This window comes from Erythrolamprus reginae, chromosome 3, assembly GCF_031021105.1.
Source record: "Erythrolamprus reginae isolate rEryReg1 chromosome 3, rEryReg1.hap1, whole genome shotgun sequence".
In the NCBI taxonomy this organism is placed as follows: Eukaryota; Metazoa; Chordata; class Lepidosauria; order Squamata; family Dipsadidae; genus Erythrolamprus; species Erythrolamprus reginae.
In genome coordinates this window covers 68,887,951-68,910,404 of record NC_091952.1, presented here as the reverse complement: position 1 = coordinate 68,910,404, position 22,454 = coordinate 68,887,951, and the positions used below count along the sequence as shown (strand labels likewise).

Genomic DNA, 22,454 nt, shown 5'->3' with positions numbered 1-22,454 from the left:
TTTGATCTTTCCCCCAACTAACTTCAGATTGTGTCCCCTTGTTCTTGTGTTCACTTTCCTATTAAAAACACTTCCCTCCTGAACCTTATTTAACCCTTTAATATATTTAAATGTTTCGATCATGTCCCCCCTTTTCCTTCTGTCCTCCAGACTATACAGATTGAGTTCATTAAGTCTTTCCTGATACGTTGTATGTTTAAGACCTTCCACCATTCTTGTAGCCCGTCTTTGGACCCTTTCAATTTTGTCAATATCTTTTTGTAGGTGAGGTCTCCAGAACTGAACACAGTATTCCAAATGTGGTATATAATAATAAAATGTGTAGTAATATTGTGTTATAGAATTAAATTTTAAATAGTAGAATCGGTTTACCAAACAAAAAGAAAAATGGGAAATTAAACCTAAATTATTGTGTGTTGTCCACATTTATAAATGGTTTTCCAGTCAGGACTTCCACTGGTAAATTGCTGGTTAAAATATTTTCAAATACAGAAAGAGAAAAAAAACAAAATTCAGGCCATTGCATGATTAATGGAGAATAAACATCTTTCAAACTTTGTAGTGGAATCTTTTGTGTGCTATCATAAAAGTATTTCCCTCGTCAACTCTTACTTTTTAAAATACATGTACTTACGTACAATATCTTCTGCCTGGATGAGATCTGTCACAGTGCATGACTGCAACATATGAATCAGTCCTGCATATTGATTATAACAATTACTGGACTTGTTTCAATTCTGTAACAGATTGAAAAAGAGAAAAAGTGGATAAATGGTGTGGCAACAGAAGGAGATAGTAGAGTAGGAAAAGGTCACAAGTATCAAGATCTGGTTCTTGGGAAGAACTTGATGTGAATGAAAGCCAACTCCAGCTAAAAACTTTTCAGTTGTGATCTCACATTGTTGTGAACAGATAGTAATTCCTTAATAATTCATAGGTCCTTGGTTAGGACTTGAATTATTAAGTTGCAACATGTGTTAGACTATGAATCTAACTTTAAGTTAACTATGCACAATAATATTATATTTTTAAATATTGATTATCTCATGTTAATTTAGTATGATCATAAAGAAACCAGATTTAGCATGCTGTTACCCAAGTGGAATATTACTTCTTTACAAAATGCAGTTCGGTTTATAAACAACTAGAGCAGTTTACCAATAGTTGCACGGAGAAGTATTAGTTTCTTATCTCTTCCTTCTATCTATCATGCTAAATTACATAATAATATAGGTTTGATTTGTTTTTCAGTAAACCAAATAGGAGTAAATCTATTATATTAATTTGATTAACTGTATAAATGTCAGGAAAAGGTCGATGTGTTTATAAAATTGAAGAATAGTGGAACTTACAGTTTGAGAAAAATCAATAAGCCATATTTGATTTTATTTAAAGGACCTTTGTTTATTGAAACAATTCAAATATTTATTAGCAATTTTTTTTTTACTAAAAAGCTTAATTTTTAAAAAAGCTATGTTTAAGCTATTTTCATAATTTAAAAGCATACTTTCTCCTTAATATTGTTTAAATGATAAATAAAAGAGCCAGCGCTGTCCAAAGACATTCTCTGTGGTCACGTAGCCCAGTGTTTCCCAACTTTAGCAAATTGAAGGTATTTGGACTTCAACTCCCAGAATTCCCCAGCCAGCGAATGCTGGCTGGGGAATTCTGGGAGTTGAAGTCCAGATATCTTCAAGTTGCCAAGGTTGGGAAACACTGATACAGCCGACATGACTCAGTACCAAAAGTGCATGGAGCACTGTTACCTTCCCATCAAAGTGGTCCTTATTTTTCTACTTGCATTTTTTACATGCTTTCGAACTGCTAGGTTGGCAGAAGCTGGGACAAGTAACAGGAGATCCCCCTGTTACATGGTGCTAGGGATTCGAATTTGCTAAACTGCCAAACCTTTTGACCGACAAGCTCAGTGTCTTAGCCACTGAGCCACCACATCCTGAGCTACATTTAGCATACCTCCAAACCTACTTTTACTGTCTAAGATGGTGAGCTTAATTTCAATATTATGTAGGCAGAAAACAGCAATTTCAGTGTTGTCTTATTGGTAAATAACATAAAAAAGTAAAAGTAAATTGTATAAAATTCTGATGGGCCCAGAAGAAAAAATACCCAAATTCTACAGACATCTATTGGAATTTGATAAAATGGAAGACATAGGTAAAAACTCAATGATTGCATGGGCAAGGAATGTAGTCCATAATAATCGCTTGGCTGACTGGGAGAGGACTTGGAATACAAATTGCAAAATTACAAAACCAATAGCCTACCAAAAAAAATTATGCTGGCTCTGTTAAAAAGTGCTATTGATAACATGTTATAAGTCGCCCTGAGTCTAAGAAGAAGGGCGGAATAAAAATTGAATAAAAATAAATAAAATAAAATAAATTATTATAAAATGTTCTATAGATGGCATCTAGCCCCAGCGAGATTGGCTAAGGTATATTCAAATGTAAATTTGGCTTGTTGGAAATGTAAAAGAGACGTAGGTACAGTACCTTCTTTCATATGTGATGGACATGTCCTGAAGTGAGAGGTTATTGGAAAAAAGTGCATAATTGGCTCCAAGAGATTGCAGGAAGTGCAATAGAATACGCCCCAGAATTCTTTTTACTTGGAATTATAAGAAAACAACATCCCCAAAGCATTCAATATTTATTATTACATATCATAAAAGTGGCAAGAATCACATATGCATAATATTGGAAGGAAAATAAAACACCACTGGAAAATGTATTCATGGATAAAATATATAGATGCGCCAAAATGGACATGCTAACCATCAAACTCAAAGGACAAAATAACTCAGAATACTACAAAACATGGACAATATGGTACGATTGGACTAGGAAAAAAAGGAAAAACTGTGAGACAATGTGAGACGAAGACGAAGATGTGGGATTTTATAAATATAGGAAATACTGTATATCAACAAAAAACACCAATGTATGAAGATGGGTATAGATCTGTATTTAAAATTGAAAAACAATTGAAAAATCAGAACAAAAAGTAAAACTAAAACTAAATTTTAAATGATTGGAAAGATTTTCACTTGCAGATATACATTTCCTTGTGCTGAACAAGTTTGGCATTGAATCTCTAGACTTAATATGATTTGATTTGTGTTTTTTTTTCAGATTGACCTTCCTCCATCCAAGTTTTGTTGATGATGAATGGAGCAGCCAATGTGAATGCAGCTGGACGCAGCCATTATGCCTCCTCTATTCCTATTCCCAGAGCTGCATCTCATAGCAAGATACAGACTTTGGCAGCATCTCCTAAGCTTCCCCCTAAACAGAACTGTGTGGGAGCATATTCCTCACCAAGGGTATCATCTCCCAGGTTAGGGAAGGCACAGGGAACCTCAACCTGTGGAGCTCCTAAAGGAACAAAGCAGAAGCTCATGGTGAAGACTCCAGGTGCTGCAAGTCCTAGACCAGAGAAAACAGACGTATCTGGGAGCCATGTTGAAACAGAAGATATGGATTCTAGTCTTACTTCAGGTTTGGTGTCTGGCTACAGTAGTCCCTGGGGCTTACCAAAGGCCAATTCCAGACCCACCAAGATAGTGAAGAAAACTGTTATTCAGACAACTGAGAAAGTAAAGAACACCTCTAAACAAGGTGAAAGTAATAGCAGCCTTGTTGCTGTGAAGGGCCTTGGAAAGCCCAGCATAATTGCTGAACCAGCAAAGACCACTCATCTGCCAGGGAAGAGCCCTTCATATCTCAACCTGTATAATGAGACTTCAGAGAGATCTACCACAAAGAGGCCTCAGAGCTGCCCCGCAAAAGGTCAATCAGCCTCGGAAATCAACTGGAAGGAAAATGGAACATCCAAGCAAGAAGATAATCCTCAAACAATCTCACTGGATACAAGCAACCTTAATAAGGGACCTGTGTTACATGCAGCATCCATCAGTTTTTCTCCTCTGCCACAACACAACCATCCCATTATGGCCACTGTGGCCCCTTTTCATTATCGGTAAGTGTCACTGAGTATGTATTCCTAGATACATCTTTCTTAGGATATATTTTCTTACTTATTTACAGTGGTACCTCTACTTGCGAACTTAATTCATTCCGTGACCAAGTTCTTAAGTAGAAATGTTTGTAAGAAGAAGCAATTTTTCCCATAGGAATCAGTGTAAAAGTAAATAATGGGCAGAAGGTGTTTCCTCCCTGGAGATTCCTAGAGAGGCCCCATGGAGGCTTCTCCCCGCCTTTTCTGACCCTGTTTCTTCCAGGAGATTCCTGGAGAGGCCCCATGGAGGCTTCTCCCTGCCTTTTTCAGCCCTGTTTCCTCCCAGGAATTTTCTAGAGAGGCTCCACAGAGACTTTCCCCCTCCTTTTCCGGCCCTATTTCCTCCCAGGAGATTCCTAGAGAGGCCCCACGGAGGCTTCTCCTTGCCTTTACCGTTTTGGAAGCTCGGGTTTGTATGTGGAAAATGGTTCTTGATAAGAGGCAAAAAAATATTGAACACCCTGTTCTTATCTAGAAAAGTTTGTAAGTAGAGGCGTTCTTAGGTAGAGGTAACACTGTATTAGATTTTCATCCTGCCTTTGTTATTGTATGAAGTAAAGATGAATAGAAAAAAATATAGCTCTGCTTTCCATTATCCAAATATTACTAAATAAGAGGTATTGTAGGAAATATATCATCCTTTTAGCCCTAGTTTTCTTGAGAAAGTTTAACATTTGCATGCTACAAAAAAAGGTGGGAGAGGAACAATTCCATTTTTAGACTCTATCACTAAAAACAAGCTATCACTTAGGGCCAAATTCATTAACACGGTGAGACTTGTTAAGAATTTGATTTGAATAGATCTACATAGACAAGTGCTTGTAGCAAAATTGTTTCATTGCTTTCCTAAGTTCCCAGACAGCATTATTGCCTGACCAATGTAGATCGCTTGCTATGGCACCCTGATGGCATATTGGATTATATGCTCATGGAGATATATATGTATCGTAACAATTTCAGAATTGCTCTGACATATGCCAACAGCTGTCATATGCCAGGGCTAGTTCATTCAACTAAAACATTTACCGCACTAATTACATGTGATGTGTGAGTTTGGGTGATGTGATTTGGCAATTTAGGTCAAAGAAATTGGTTCCTCCTAGAAGAACCTGGCCTTTGCTTTATTAAGGTGTCAGGCAAGAGACAGAATTATGGTTTAATAATTATAACCCTTCTGTGCATTATATTAAGATAGTTGGAGATGTATAACAGGCCTATGCAAATTGGGTCCATTCCATTTGAATTGTTGATTTAGGTTGGCAAGTTGATCTCACTGAAATGAACAATTTGATTTGGAAAATTAGTCTAATTCAATTTGGATGTCCAAATTAAATAATCAGAATCTTAATAATTTGATTTGAACCCATGTGTGCATACATAAAAAGGGCCAGAATTGGCCTGAATTGAATTGATTAAGAGATGTCTGTTTTGATTTGAAAGAAATCATTACTTCAGTTTGAAATTTTGGTGACTCAGTCAATTGCATTCAGACTGTTTACAAATTAAATATTTGCCTTGGCACATTATGGATACAAAGAGAAATTGATTGGTTCTGCTTTTTCTGCCTACTAGGTGGCAGGGTGAGAAAGAGAAGAGCAGTCTTTCTCAGAAGGAAGAGACATGTGATGTGCAGCAGCCCAGCCCTCCCGAAGGGCCTGAGCTCACCCTGAGAGGCATGAGTAAGTAAACAGATGGGATCACTCCCTTTAGTGGGGCCAGGGGCTCAGAATCCATAACACATGGATATGAAAGAAAGTGGATCTGCTTTGGAGTGCTGCATGTAGGGTGCAATTGCGTTTCTTAGCTACAGTAGCCACATGCATGATTCTTCTTGGACATTGACATTTGTGAACTGGTTAGTGGGGGAAGAATTTCTAATGGTCATTTTCCTACATTGTTCTTCCTTCAGCTTTGAACTGGGGCTTTGAATGCAATGCGAGAGACCTCAGACCCGCTGAGTATTGATTACACAGTATATTCTGAAGTCCAGTATAATGGTAGTGTATTATAAACCATCAAGGCAGCTGACTGCTTAGTCTTGATCAGGTTAGGAGAATGACACTGAAACTTCCTGAACTGAGCTTAAAATACTTGACCAGAATAGGTTATTCATTTTGTATGACATATTCATATTGGAAGATCCTTGGGAGGTCCAGCATGGGTAAATTAGTTAGTTGTCACAAATAAACAAACGTTACCTGGGACTTTGCTTTTGTTTATGTTTATACCATATTTATTATCTTGTACACATTTTGACAAATAAATAAAAAATAAATAAACAAACGTGGCCTGGGATGTATCACAAGGAGGCTAGTTTACCTACAGAATAGGTTCCACAGAGTGAAAGAAGAGAGGTCAGTGTTTTAAGAAATAGAATTCACAGTTTGGGATTCTCTGCATAGCGCCTGAATGGATATACCCGTGATCGCGAACCTATGGCATGGGTGCCACAGGTGGCACGCAGAGCGATGTCTGAGGGCATGTGAGGCATTGCCCTATGGCCTTCCAGAGGGCCAGGAGAGGCCATTTTCACCTTTCCCAGGCTTCAGGAAAGCCTCTGGAGCCTCCGGATGGCAAAAAATGGACCCAATGGGCCTACCAGAAGTTCAGAAATGAAGTCCGAAATGAAGTCAGTGAGGCCTGCACATATGTGCGAGGAGGGGGGCAGCATCGGGGAGGAGGTTGTGCATGCATGCACAGGGGAGAGGGCATTACATTATGGGTGTGGGAATGCACATGTGTTCTATTGCACACCCTCACGTCCTTTTGGCACCTAAGATAAAAAAGGGCTCACCATCACTGGTATATACAGACACCTAGTGTATATGTATATACAGATCACCTGGTGATCACAACTGGCATCAGCAACTCCATAACGAACCACAGCAGTCACTAAGCAGAAATCACATGACTGCAAGAGGCTTATGACCTCACTGCCATTTGGTCATTGCAGTGCAGCAAGTCACTGCAGTCGTTAAGTGAAACATTACATGACCGTGACTTATGATTTTACTTCTACCTTCTCCACTTAACTCTTGCTGTTGCAAAGCACACAAGTGGCAATAGACATAAATGAAAGGGTTGGCCATAAAGCTATTTTTTTTCCTTTTGTATCATTGTAATTTTGAATGGTCACTAAACAACAGAATTGATAAGCAAAAACCATCTATAAATATTTTGCCAATTGCTATTTTTCAGTTTTAAATAAGACTAATATTCAAATACATCAAACATCTATCTCATGATGTATCAAATATTAAAGATACTACTGTAATTATAATTTCCCTTAATCTACAAAAAATAGAAAAGGATTATGATTATCATCTCTTGTTTTAAGTAGTTTTCTGTTTATGTTTGCTATTTATGTAATAATAAAGAATAGGTAATGCATTTTGGAAGCAGTTAAATAAAGTGGAATTGGGAATGAGTTTTCTAGAAGATCAGATGAGAGAAAAGAATTTGAGATTGCAAATCTATAATTTTGAAGGTGGGTGGTGGGTGGGAAACAACTGTTTTAAACCGGAGGGGGGGGGGTTAGCTGGAAATATGATAATATGTTTGACAAATACACTTTTTATGACTTGGCACACTAACAGAAAAGTATTATAATTGGTGTTTAAGAGTGGATTCTGAAAATATGATCAGAATTGTAAGAAAGCATTTTAATAATCAAATGAAAGCTTAACTACACATAAATGCTGCAATATATATTCTCTTCTTCTGAAGAGAATTTTATTTTTAAACCTGAAAGCAGCTAGGACTTGCATTCTTGCATAGAACTGGTAGAAAGAAAGATTCTTTAACTCTTTCCCCTGATGGCTCAAAATATTCCTTTCCCATCTCACAAAAACTCTTTTTCCAATTTTATTGGTAAGTCGAGAAATGTATTTTAAAGAGACAATGTTCAGATCACATTGCAAATTAAGTTTCATTTTTTAAAAATTATGTGGAATGAACGGCACTTTTAAACTCTAGGCTATTCAGCAGAAAAAAACCATGACTCATGTAATATATAGAACTGGAATACATTTTCCTTTTCATAGTCATTGTAATTGCAGTCTGGAAACAATTCTGTAAGAACTGATTCTAAACATCTACCAAAGAGCAGATGTCAAGGTTCCAAATAGCATCTGAAATTAAATCAGAGTCCGAGGTATAGATTTCCTCAAAGTTCCAATTTATTAACAGAGCCATACTGGCACATCTGTGAGAAACTGTGGCAAGGGGGGCGTTTGCCCAGATCTGCCTGGAGCACCAGTTACGGCCCTATTTGGACAGGGAGTCTCTGCTCACAGTCGCTCATGCCCTTATCACCTCGAGATACAACTACTGCAATGCTGTCTACATGGGGCTACCTTTGAAAAGTGTTCAAAAACTACAAATTGTGCAGAATGCAGGCGCATGAGCAGTCATTGGTTTCCGGACCCAATTCAAAGTGTTAGTTATGACCTATAAAGCCCTACATGGCATATGACCAGATTAATTGCGGGACCGCCTCCTGCCGCACGAATCCCAGCGTCTGGTTAGGTCCCACAGAGTTGACCTTCTCCAGGTCCCGTCAACGAGACAATGTCACTTGGCAGGACCTAGGGGAAGAACCTTTCCTGTGGGGGGGGGGGGGGGGGCGGCGACCCTCTGGTATCAACTTCCCCCAGAGATTCGCACTACCCCCACCCTCCTTGCCTTGCGTAAGAACTTGAAGACATATTTATGCTGTCAGACCTGGGGTCACTAGACCCCAGCCTCTGGCCAGTGAATGTGTAGGATGCCGTTGTATGTTCTGAATGCTTGATTTTTAAGTGTTTAGCTTTTTAAAATATTTTAAATTAATTGTTTCTGTTAATTGGAATTAGAAGTGTTTTATATATTGTATTTTTATTGAAATGTTGTAAGCCGCCCCAAGTCCATGGAGAGGGGAGGCATATAAATCCAATAAATAAGTAAGTAAGTAAGTAAGGAAGGAAGGAAGGAAGGAAGGAAGGAAAGAAAGAAAGAAAGAAAGAAAGAAAAAAAAACTGAATCTAAAGTCACGAGGGTTTCTCCAGCCAATTTAAAGTTCATTCTCTTGCTCCCACACCCAGAAGTTCATCACGTTGATCAGTTGTCTTCTGCCAATGTGACCGCTACTCCCATCAGCTTCCGGGCAGGTACTGAACAAAGGATGACCTTGAGAATCTAGAAGCAATTTATTATGGCTACATCTCTACATCCCTCATGCAACAACCCCTTCCAAGTTCCCATACCAAGAATACATTCTGAAGCATAAAGCATGACAAGCCAAAGTCTCCAAGTCAATGATGGCTTCAGCCTGACAGCATATTTCTTAGCGGTGGAATCATTTTTGAATCTTAAATCCAAGCTTACTCTAATAACTTAATATTACAGGTTGTCCTCAACTTACAGCAGTTCATGTGACTGCTTGAAGTTACAAAGGTACTGAAAAAATGAGTTATGATCATTTTTCACACTTATGCCTATTGCAGAATCCCCATGGTCACGGGATCAAAATTCAGATTCTTGACAACTGGCATGTATTTATGACAGTTGCAATGTCCTGGGGTCACCTGATCACCTTTGGTGACCTTCTGACAAGCAAAGCCAATAGGAAGCCAGATTTAACAACTGTGTTAATTCATTTAAGAGCTACCAATGATTCACTTAACAACATGTACAGTATAGCATAAATTTTGGTCTCAGTTGTAGTTGTAAGTTGAGGACTGTATTAAATCCACAGGTTAACTGCTTATTAAAAAGTCAAGTATGTTGTAGAAATACATTATTTGTGATAGGTGAATATAAAATGTATTCAGAAATGGACTTTTTGAGTTCCAGTATCGTTAGCTAAGCTTTTGAAGCAGAATAACAAAGCTGGTTGTATGGAGTCCTTAATAGTCTATAAGTTTAGTTGTTTTTCCGCAGATGTGCATGGAAGAAGTTACCTAACTATGTAATGAAATGTTTGCAAGAAAACAACAAAGCTCAGAGAGCACCAAGGACTCCATAATTTAATCTTGAGCTGCAAATATTCCCTTTTATTGAAACCTGATTGTGAAGAACACTTATATTCATGGGTATGAAATACCCTGTGTATATCTAGGACATTTAAATCACTAATAATGGCTAATAATAATGTAAAGTGCTATATCACATCAGAAAAAGTACATAGGGTTGTCACTGATGTACCAGTTTCCTGACATCTTCTGTCACTTCTACAATTCTACACAGCTGTATTTTTCAACAAATATATCTAGCTATACGCTGATACAGTTTAAACTGTTAAAAACCTGATCTGTGTGTAGAAATGTTATGGTCTATGGCGGTTGTTAAATTAAAGATGCTCTCTGTCAAACTGGGGTGCTAGAAATAATCTTAATCAATCAGTGACATCAATACTGTGCATTAAAATGGAATAAGATAGCAGGTTGCTTCAAAATTCCCTTTTATGTTAACAAATAATGCTTTGGATTTCAAGGTCTATTAGTAGGATAGGGGGGAAAAGTTATATTTAACTTTTATATATAAGACTTGAATTTAAATGAGTAAGGCTAATCAATGTTTTGCTTTTTAACTCAAATTATGGATTTGGGGAGTCATATGCCACTCAGTTTGGTGTAGCAGTTAAGGCATTGGGCTAGAAACTGTGAGACTGCATTGTAGTCCCGCCTTAGGCACAAAGGTGACCTTGTACTAGTCTGTCCCTTGATAAACTGAAAAGTAGATAAATGTCTTTCTGTGTTTATAATAAGCTCTATATTCATGAATGCATTTCCCTACTTGGCTTATTTCATTTGGTGTTCCTATACCATGACATTAAGGTGCAGATATGCAGGTACAGGAATGGATATTTTAAATGTACTACTGTAAATAAAAAGAGCCAACCTGATATATTAGCTAAACCAGGGGTGTCGATTTCAATTTTATTGAGGATAGCATCAGGGTTGTGTCTGGTGGGCGTGGCCAGGGTGGGCGTGGCCAGCTTGACGTCACTTATGTCGGAGGTACCTGTAGTGGCCTGAGTGCTCTGCCAGAGGAGACAGGTTCCTGAGTTCTCTTTTGACTGCAACGGCCTCCTGCGACCCTCTGAGACCCCACAGGTTTCCAGGGCTTCCTGATTTTAAGCACCCCACGGACCGGATCTGGCTCGCTGACCTTGAGTTTGATACCCCTGAATTAAGGCATTAGGCTGGAAACTGGGAGACTATGTGTTCTAGTCCTGGCTTAATAACAAAGCCAGCTGGGTGACTTCAGACCAGTCATCTCTCTTAACCCTAGGAAGCAGGCAATGGCAAATCACTTCTGAAAAATCTTGTTAAGAAAAATGCACTGACTTTTCCAGACACAATGGAGAAGAAGGAAAAAAAAGTAATTCGGAGTGAGTGTGGTACATAAAATTAAAATTTCCTTATTTGTTTCCAAAATGCTCTGCAGGATTAGTGAGTGATGTGATTTTTGTATCCTTTTGTTTATGTAGAAAAAGATCTATGCACCAAAGACAAATTCCTTGTGTGTCCAATCACACTTGGCCAATAAAAAATTCTATTCTATTCTATTCTATTCTATTCTATCCTATTCTACTTTACTCTACTCTACTCTACTCTACTCTATTTTGCCCATCCATGTTTAGATTTTGTTTCAGTTTTCTATAGTCTCTCAAATTCCAATTCTGTTCAATTACAGCTGAAGGCTCTTATGTTTAATCAGTGGTTAAGTTTATTGAGTTTTAAGCCATAGAATGGATTATCCAAAGGAAGACATGTTCTACTCATGTGCTTAACATTATACCTAATCAACTAGCAGAGCTAATCATGAGTAGATCTTTCAAACGTGATGAAATTTCTCTGGAAATTCCTGAGAAGCTGATTCAGATAGATCATCACTAAAAAAATAAAATACAAATAGAAATAAGTAGTATGGATGCATCCTAACTTCTTTGTGGAGATTTCCCCAAATTGTGGACTTCATTGGGTTATTATAAGAGAAGCCAGAGTTAGAAGCTTGGTATTGTGAGTGCAGGATGTGTAATCTTTCATTCAAAAAGAGCTTTTTGGTTTTTTTCTATAACATTTCTTCTAACAGAATCTCAGATTGTTCCATGAGTAGCAATTAATAATATTTTGATTTATATATCTCTTAATATTGCTTTATTAAGCTCTTAGCTTGTTGTGAGCCGCTCCGAGTCTGCAGATAGGGGGGGCATACAAATCTAATAAATTATTATGAATTATTATTATTAGAAAGTCAGCATATTAGCCCCCCAAAATCTGGATCTTCATTTTTACCTACCTTGGAAAGATGGAAGGCTGAGTCAATCTTGAGCCAGTCATGATCGAACTTCCAGAGTGTGGGAAATGAGTTAATCAGTGCTGCTATATTCTAACCACTGCACCACGATGGCTCCTGTGCCATGAAAAGAAATTTACTCTTGTATTCATGTAATAACCAAACTGCATGCAATTCATTTTGTGACCTTTGTTGTATTCAGGGCTTCTTATACTACCATTAATAAAAATCACGGTGATATTTACTTTACTGTCACACTGAAGCAGGAAATACATGAACTTTCTACTTTAGGATGGGAGCATCATGTGGTATTAAAATCCCCAGGGAATATCAGGACAGTAAGCTACATTGAGAAGTGGAAGAATATTGGAATGTTAGAAATGCAAGCATAAAAGTGGATCTTATTACTAAATGTGGTGGACGTCCGTTATAAAGAAATTTTGGCATAAAATTTGGACTTGCTTGGAGGAAATTACAAAACAAAAAATAAATATGAAACCGGAAACATTTCTGCTGGGAATACTTCTATATTACTATAAACTTCATGGATGCATCCAGAAAGGACTCAAGCTCACCTTAAAAGAGAGCTTTCATTTTATAGCTTAAAACAGCATCACAAAATTAGAAATGAATATTCTAGTTTGGGATTTCCAATTGGGAAGTCCCCAAATCCAATCTAATTTAGAGCTATTCTAGCCTTTGCTTCAATACATCTGATGGAAAAGAGCCAAACCTCGCTTTGAGTAATCACTCCCACTTCCAGAGGGTTCTAATTATCAAGTTCAACATAATTTAAAAATTAATAAAGCTTCAACACCCCAAACCTTGTGATAAAAATTAAAATCATGTTATAGTTTTGTTTATGATTTCACTAATTGATTCCTGCCTCCACCCCCACACACCCCAAATCTGTAGCACTGGATCTAAATCAAAGATCCTAGGAACTGAAATTCAGCAAAATTCTGAAGAATAGGACTTTCTTATAAGATCTAGCCAAATCATTTTGTTTGGAATAAACTTGGAACAGTTTCCTATTAGATTTTGGATTGCTTTGCAGAAGATGTCATTGTGTGGAAAGGTCATTCTGATCACCCTAAATCCATAATAATCTAAACTTGGCAATAGATTGTTGTCCTAACTGCAAATCAGCCTCTCTCAACTAAATTGAAAATAGCTAAAGTAAAGGGCTAGGAATATAGGTATTTTGATTATACTTAAATAAAATAAACTTTTCACTTTGACTTACTTTTAACCCTGCTGTTCTGTTTAAGAAAAGTAACAAATCTTATGTTCCCGGGTCACCCTGACCCGGACCGAAAACTCTTCATTTGCAGTGCTTATGTTTGGTCTTTTTGAAAGCTTTTTTCACTTGGAAAGTAGTCTGAACATTTCTGCACACAATGATATGAAAATTGAAATGAAAAAAGTAAATCTTATTGGTTTATTTTGCGGATATAATGCACGCCCCCCCTGTTTTTGTGAAATTCTTTTCAATTTATGGATAGTTTTGCTTGCAAAATGCATTCTATTTTACTTAAGTTGGTATGGGATTGGTAGCTTGAACATTTCTGAACATAATGATATGAAAATTGAACTGGAAAAATTGATGCATATTGGTTTATTTTGTTGATGAAATGCAGGCCCCCCCATTTTTTTAAAATAGTCTTCACTTTATGGATAGTTTTGCTAGCAAAATACATTCTATTTTACTAAAGTTGGTGTGGGATTGGTAGCTTGAACATTTCTGAACATAATGATATGAAAATTGAACTGGAAAAATTGATGCATATTGGTTTATTTTGCACATAAAGTATGCCTCAATTATTTCAATTTATATAAAAATTATGCTGTTAATTTCAAACTTACATACTTTTTTTTAGTAAAATGGATTTGTTTCATAAAATTAGTTCTCTGGCTACAATGTGGTTGATTTTCAAAAGGATATTCCAAATATTTCTAGACAAATATGTATAAACAGTGACAATAATGGCAAACAGCAAGGCCGAGGGGGGGTGGCCCTTTTGTGGCAAAAATAAACCAATAAGAACCATTTTTTTCAGTTCATTTATATTTTTCTTATATTCAGAAATGTTCAATTTAGTATATCAAACCTTTTGGGGGAAAATTCCTTAGGGATTTGTAGCCTTAAAAAATAGAAATTGACACGAAATTTAAAAAAGGATGGGGGGAGGGGCTTTTTGATCAAAATAAAAATATAAGTCTCAATTTTTCCAGTTCAATTTTCATATCATTATGTTCATAAATGTTCAAACTAGTTTTCCAGTTGAAAAAGTTTTCAGAAAGATCAAATTCAAGTACCTAAAAAAAATATTTTTGGTCCGGTCACATACGAACAGAAACAGATTCAAAGTTATGATTTTTTTTTTGCCCAGAAAACAATTAGCCACCACCCCAAAAATATTTTTTGATGATCAGCATTGTTAAATTGAGTAAATGAATGCCTAAGATTTTAAAGAATATTTCGGATTTGGAGCATAAAAAAATAAAAAGTGAAAATGGTTGCAAGCAGCCAACGGGGGGGGGGGGGGAGGCCTTATTTCTGATGTTAAAAAACCAATAAGAATCATTTTTTTCAGTTCCTTTATATTTTTCTTATATTCAGAAATGTTCAAGCTACCAATCCCACACCAACTTTAGTAAAATAGAATGCATTTTGCAAGCAAAACTATCCATAAATTGAAAATTTTTTCACAAAAACGGGGGGGGCGTGCATTATATCCGCAAAATAAACCAATAAGATTTACTTTTTTCATTTCAATTTTCATATCATTGTGTGCAGAAATGTTCAGACTACTTTCCAAGTGAAAAAAGCTTTCAAAAAGACCAAACATAAGCACAGCAAATGAAGAGTTTTCGGTCCGGGTCAGGGTGACCCAGGAACATAAGATTTGTAACTTTTTTTGCCCAGCAAAAACTAAGCCCCCCACCCCCCCAAAAAAATTCTCATAGAGAGAACCCCTGAAATGATGAACCAGCATGAAATTTCAAGTTTCAGATATGCAGGGAAAAATTTTTACAGGGACTCAAACTTGGCTTCGGGTCACATACGACCCGAACAGAACAGCAGGGTTTTAATTGGCACATTTTCATAACATAATAACCAATAGCCAACACAGGTTGGTCAGGAACAAATCATGCCAAACCAACCTCATCTCATTCTTCAATACTGTGACCAAATCAATTGACCAGCACAACGCAGTGGACTTAGTATACCTGGATTTCAGTAAAGCTTTCGACAAGGTTGACCACAATCTACCTCCGGGACCGTCTTCTGTCGCACGAATCCCAGCAACCGGTTAGGTCCCACAGAGTTGGCCTTCTCCGGGTCCCGTCGACTAAACAATGTTGTTTGGCGGGACCCAGGAGAAGAGCCTTCTCTGTGGCGGCCCCGACCCTCTGGAACCAGCTCCCCCCGGAGATTAGAACTGCCCCCACCCTCCTTGCCTTTCGTAAAGTTCTTCAGACCCATCTCTGCCGTCAGGCATGGGGGAACTGACACATCTCCCCCGGGCCTATACAGTTTATACATGGAATGTTTGTGTGTGTGTTTGCTTTTAATAATGGGGTTTTTAGTGTTTTTTAAATTATTAGATTTGTTTTTACATTGTTCTTGTTATTGTTGTGAGCCGCCCCGAGTCTACGGAGAGGGGCGGCATACAAATCTAATAAATAATAATAATAAATAATAATAATACTACTCCGCAAACTCTAGAAAAGTGGAATAGATGGCAATACTACCAGATAGATTGGCAACTGGCTGACCAACCGCACCCAATGAGTAATCCTCAATGGGTCCATGTTCACATGGAAAGAAGTCAGTAGCGGGGTACCACAAGGATTAGTCCTAGGCCTAGTACTTTTTAACATAGAAATAAGAAATAAGCAATGTGCAGCTCTCCAATTACAGCTGGATTATGATGTAGCATTCTTAGCTATTGAACATGTTTTCTAAAGTTCTAAAGAGTTTTTAAATTCCTCAACTTTTCTAAAGTTCTCCCTCCTGTAGGAGTTGTACTTCAGCAACATCTGGAGTAATCTACTTTTTCTATGTGTAGTTGATGTCTTAGTGTATAGTGTGGAAACAAGCAATGCTGTTCGGAAATCTGCTTGGTATTTTCTCACATTTTCCTCACCTATGAAAAGAGACTTCTGTTTTTCTGAATTTCTTTCATTTTTTCCCCTCTAGTATTTAAATTGCAGGTGGCCCCTCACATCCTAGACATAAATTGTTTCAACTCCTACCCTTAAAACTTTGCTATAAAGTACTGCACACTAAGACAACTAGACACAAAAACAGTTTTTTCCATAATGCCATCACTCTGCTAAACAAATAATTCCCTCACCACTGTTAAACTATTCACTAAGGCTTCATTACTATTACTATTAGTCTTCTCATTGTTCCTATCACCCATCTCCTCACTCCTCATCCACTTATGACTTTATGACTGTGACTTGTTGCTTGTATCCTTACCATTTATATTAATATTGGTTGTTTCCTGATTGCTTATTTGTACCCTATGACAATCATTAAGTGTTTTACCTCATGATTCTTGATAAATGTATCTTTTCTTTTATGAACTCTGAGAGCATATGCACCAAATACAAATTCCTTGTATATGTCTAATCACACTTGACCAATAAAGAATCCTATTCTATTCTATTCAGATAGTGCTACAATTGGCGCTATTGTTTTCTGTTATATCTCATTTCCTCTCCCTGATAGCTATACAGATTTCTTAATCTGAAAATTCTTAATAAGAGGACTACCTCCGGAACTGCCTGCTACCGCACGAATCCCAGCGACCGATAAGGTCTCACAGAGTTGGCCTTCTCCGGGTCCCCTCGACCAAACAATGTCGTTTGACGGGCCCCAGGGGAAGAGCCTTCTCTGTGGCAGCCCCGGCCCTCTGGAATCAACTCCCCCTGGAGATTGGAACTGCCCCCACACCCCTTGTCTTTTGTAAATTACTCAAGACCCATCTATACTGCCAGGCATGGGGGAGTTGAGACACCTTTCCCTCAGGTTTTTTTTTATATCTATGTTTGAGTATGTATATGTTGTTTGCTTTTTTAAATATGATAGGGTTTTATGTACTTTTTAATATTAGATTTGTTTTCGCTGGAATATTGTTTTTGTTGTGAGCCGCCCCGAGTCTTCAGAGAGGGGCGGAATACAAATCTAATAAATTGAATTGAATTGAATTCTATCATGAGTTGCTGCCTTAGAGTTAAACTAAAATGAGAAAGTTGTTAGAAGTTATAGATTGCTGGAGAGATGACTGTTGAGTGAAAATCAGGACATGACATTCAATGAGATAGTTATATAATGAAAGGTGGCCCCATTGGTCATTCTTTACTAATTACATACAAAAACACTACATTCCATCCATGAGTGTGTTTCATCAAAGTTCTCTTTTACTGCGATAACATTTTAATCCCATCAAATTGATTAAGAACTACTAAAAACGCAGAAGAACTTTCTGCACAAAAATGCTTTTTCTGTTGGCAATTAACAGTATTTCAAAGTTTCCTCCTTTCTTGTTATAGCCGCAGTGATGTAAATGGGGGAGGAAAAAGTGGAAAAGGAAACAGACTGGATACATCAAAAAGTTAAGAAAGAAACAAGATCAGCACATGGAACTGCCTTTATTCCAACGTACTTGGTGATTTATTGGAATAGTATTCATTACTAGATAAGCCCTTTGCTGCTTGACAGCAGTGGTGTATAAACTTTATGTCCTGGGGCACATTTTTAATTTTTTAAACATGCTTTTGACCTCTACAAGTCCCCCGGGAATATTGACAGCAAAGCAGTGAAGTCACTGTTCTGAAAAGGTCCCGGCTGTTCATTTGCAGAAAATATTTTTTGGGGGGTTGAAGAGCACAAAATAAATGTGTTAAATCTTAACACACGGATTTTGCAATGTGAGCAAATCATCCAGCCAAAAATTGATAATTTTGGTGGCAAGGCTTAGAATGCCTCCAAAATAGGATGCAGAAGGGGTTGTTTTTCATAGGTTGTGAGAGTCTGTGACAGGACAGAGAGAAAATGCATTCTGTCTTCCTCTATCTATTGGCTCCGTGAAGAAGGATGGTGTGTGTTCAAAGGCACAGAGGCAGATGGATTGTCAGCTGTTTATCTAGTGTTACTTGTAACCTGACTGCTTTGACAGATGGGAGGTCCATAGTCAGTTTGGAGATGATGGTTCATATCGTGAGGGTGGAGGCAGAGAGAACACAATCATTATGGAGGAGGAGAGGAGGAACTGAAATGGGGCTAATAGCATGAGATGGGATGGAGGTGAAGGAAAGGGCAGGCAGTGGCTTCCATGAGTGATGACTTATGTTGCACTGTACAAGAAAAAAATGCTCAAAATCTCTTGACCTTTTGGGATGGTGGCTTTGGTTACATCTCATAGTTTCTTGTCTATTGTTCTCTGCTGCTTTTCTACATAGGCTTCCAGATGGGGAAAAAAGGGGCAAGTGACAGCAATCTTCACAATGTGGGGGCCTTCCTTGATTTCCTGGTGTATGGATTGATTTCTGCTTGCAAGATGCCTTTAATATTTTATAGCCAAACCAGGTATAATGGCAGAGAAACAGATCTTTCTGATGTTAAACCCACTCACTTGGGAACAAATACCATTTTCTCTTTCTTCTTGATGGCAGAGAATTGCACGTTGCAACAGAAGAATAAATGCAATGTAATGAGAATTTATGAAGGTGTATATGCCTCAGCAATTCTTCCTTGAAAATAAAAGGTGCTTTAAAAATAATCAGAAAGAAAGAATGCTGCACGAGCAAAATCAGGTCCAGCAGACCTTGACAGGCTGAGACTGGCTGTTGCCATGACACCTAACCATTTGCACAGGAGGGTCATTGGACTTCAGCTTCAATGTATTACATGCTGGGGATTATCACTATATATTTCTCATTGCTAAATACATTGTATTGCTGTCTAAACCAGGGGTCTCTGACCTTGGCAACTTTAAGACTTGTGGACTTCAACTCCACAAGTTGAAGTCCACAAGACCTAGAGTTGCCAAGGTTGGAGATCCTGGTCTAAACCAACCTCAACCCTGGTTAACTTATTCTTCTACCTGTACTTATCTTCCTGGACGATTATTGCTAAATGTTATCACTATCATACATGATTACACACCACATTAGATGCTTCTATGTGACTGAGAGTAAAACAGCTTTTTAGACTATGCTAATCTGAGGGTTTGTGGCTCAATAGTTAGTTAGTTTTGTATCTTCAATTCAGTGCTGAATTCTGGGGACTGCCTGGAGAAGTCCCTTCAGTTTTCTGGGCAGAAGCGGTTGGTCATCGCCTCTTTTCTGGGCTGAGAGAGAATGACAGTCTCAGAGTCACTCTGTTGGCTTCATGCCTAAAGTAGTACTAGGATCTCCTGGTTTCCACCTTGAACTTTAGCCACCACACCAAAGTGAAATTCAATATTCACGTTTTATCTTAGTGTCAGAAAACCAGATTTAGGTTGAAGCATGTTATGGAAAGTTAGCTGTTGGATCATCATATGGATGTCCCTGGGCTTTGGTATGCATATCTAGTCCACTGAGGATTATTCCTTTTTTCCAATAGGGTTCATATTCCTGGAGGCATCTGTAATATGGCAAATGATTTAGCTTTACTAGATAAAGCTAAACTAGGTAAAAGCAATGGAAACTTCAGTTTAATGATTCCAAATGTAAAATAATGCACTTGGGCAAAAGGGATCCTCAATCTGAGTATTGTATTGGCAGTTCTGTGTTAGCAAAAACTTCAGAAGAGAAGGATTTAGGGGTAGTGATTTCTGAGAGTCTCAAAATGGGTGAGCAGTGCAGTCAGGCGGTAGGGAAAGCAAGTAGAATGCTTGGCTGCATAGCTAGAGGTATAACAAGCAGGAAGAGGGAGACAGTGATCCCGCTGTATAGAGCGCTGGTGAGACCACATTTGGAATACTGTGTTCAGTTCTGGAGACCTAACCTACAAAAAGATATTGATAAAATTGAACGGGTCCAAAGTCGGGCTACAAAAATGGTGGAAGGTCTTAAGCATAAAACGTATCAGGAAAGACTTAATGAACTCAATCTATAGTCTGGAGCAGTGTTCCCTCTAATTTTTTTTTGGGGTGGGCGGAAAAGTATAGTGTCTGAGCGGCAGTCCCTTCGGAACTGGGCGGCACAGAAATAATAAACAAACAAACAAACAAATAAAAAACCCACCCTGTTTTGCCTCAGAGAATTTCAAAATAAAATACTGTACTGTGTGTCTATAACAGTGAGCTCATAATAGGGCAACTCTATCAATATCAAAATGCCACTTAAATAGTTGAGCTAGTTTCAAACTAGATTTTGATTTTCTTTCTCTCTTCCTTACTCCCATTCTTTTTCTTTCTCTTTTCCTTCCTCTCTTTTTTCTATCTGTTTCTCTCTCTTCCTCTCTCTCTCCTTCCCTCTCACTCTTTCCCTCTCGGCTTCTGGGCAGGTTTGGAAAACTCTGAGTTGATGATGATTTTTAAGTGAGCGATTGCTCACTGCTCAGCTTAGAGGGAACTATGGTCTGGAGGACAGAAGGGAAAGGGGGGACATGATCGAAACATTTAAATATGTTAAAGGGTTAAATAAAGTTCAGGAGGGAAGTGTTTTCAATAGGAAAGTGAACACAAGAACAAGGGGGCACAATCTGAGGTTAGTTGGGGGAAAGATTAGAAGTAATGTGAAAATATTATTTTACTGAAAGAGTAGTGGATGCTTGGAACAAACGTCCAGCAGATGTGGTCGGTAAATCCACAGTAACTGAATTTAAACATGCCTGGGATAAACATATATCCATCCTAAGATAAAATACAAGAAATAGTATAAGGGCAGACTAGATGGACCATGAGGTCTTTTTCTGCCATCAATCTTCTATGTTTCTGTTTCCTCATTGCTATCAGACCAGTAGTGAGTTCTAAAACCCATTGCTACTGGTTCGTGTATGCGCTTGCATATAAGCACAACAATTCTGCACAGGCACAAATGTTTCTATGCATGCGCAGAAGGCTCCCAGGCAATTGGGTGGAGCATCCAGGGCGAGTGGGTGGATTCTTCCACCGTTGCCACTACGGGTTTGCAGAATCAGGCCGAATTGGGAGCAACCCACAGCTGTATCAGACCTAAGTATCCATATTTAACACCATTAGAATTTTTTGGGGGAGGAAACTTTTAATTAGTGTCCATGGGAATTTTTTCAAAAAAAACATTATTTATATACACAATTTTGACAATTTTATTTTGATCATTCTGGTAAAAAAAAGAAAGAAATTTATCTTCTCCAAAGCTTCTCAAGTTTGGTGTGCCTGAATGAGGTACAATCTGTGCTCCATCCCTCAGAAGTCAAGCAGCCAGTGCACAGTTGAGAAGCTGTGTAGCAACATGATGCATGAAAATAAATCAGAAAAATAAAAATTGAGTAGAGAATAGATTATGAAAACATGGAAAGTACTGAAGTTGCTTAAGGCAGTGTTTCCCAAGCTTGGCAACTTGGAGATATTTGGACTTCAACTCCCAGAATCCCCCAGATAGCAAATGCTGGCTGGGGAATTCTGGGAGTTGAAGTCCAAATATCTTCAAGTTGCCAAGGTTGGGAAACACTGGCTTAAGGAACTCAATGGGCCAAGGGAGGCTATCGATAATCATAAAGAAGAATGGACACATTTTTGGATACATATTTTGTAGGCCACAGTGAACCTTTTTATTGTTCCACATAAATTAAGCCCTAGCAACCAGCATGTATTTACAGAGTTGACAAAGGCAGAAAGGGGAATTTTCCATACCTTTACCAGTATGCCTCTGCCAGTAGCTTCCCTAAGGTGGAGGGGAATAGCTTTGGAAGGTGGAACCTATGCATAGATTCTTATAATACTGTACATTATGTCTATCACGTAAAATCAGTGTTGGGAATATATATGCAAGGAAGATGTGACTAACACACACGATCCAAGTATTTCTATTGGCATGATTATAACTATGGTAGAAAGTTTTGCTGAATATACTTATTTAGAAATAGGATGTTCCTTTGTTTTAGTCTCTAGATTTCGCTTATTATTAGTTTATTTTGGAAACTGTTGATT

The 22,454-nt window shown here is 38.0% G+C and overlaps 1 protein-coding gene across 10 annotated transcripts in view; it reads left to right on the top strand.

Moving 5' to 3' along the window:
* The window catches only part of NAV1 (neuron navigator 1), a 320,658-nt gene that overhangs the window by 67,961 nt on the left and 230,243 nt on the right, over positions 1-22,454 (top strand). For all 10 annotated transcript variants that reach the window (XM_070745727.1, XM_070745723.1, XM_070745729.1 and 7 more), the window contains exons 2-3: positions 3,153-3,999; positions 5,611-5,717. In XM_070745727.1, coding sequence (XP_070601828.1) covers positions 3,182-3,999; positions 5,611-5,717 — 925 coding nt within the window. In that variant the 5' untranslated portion in view covers positions 3,153-3,181. The remainder of the gene's footprint in view (positions 1-3,152; positions 4,000-5,610; positions 5,718-22,454) is intronic.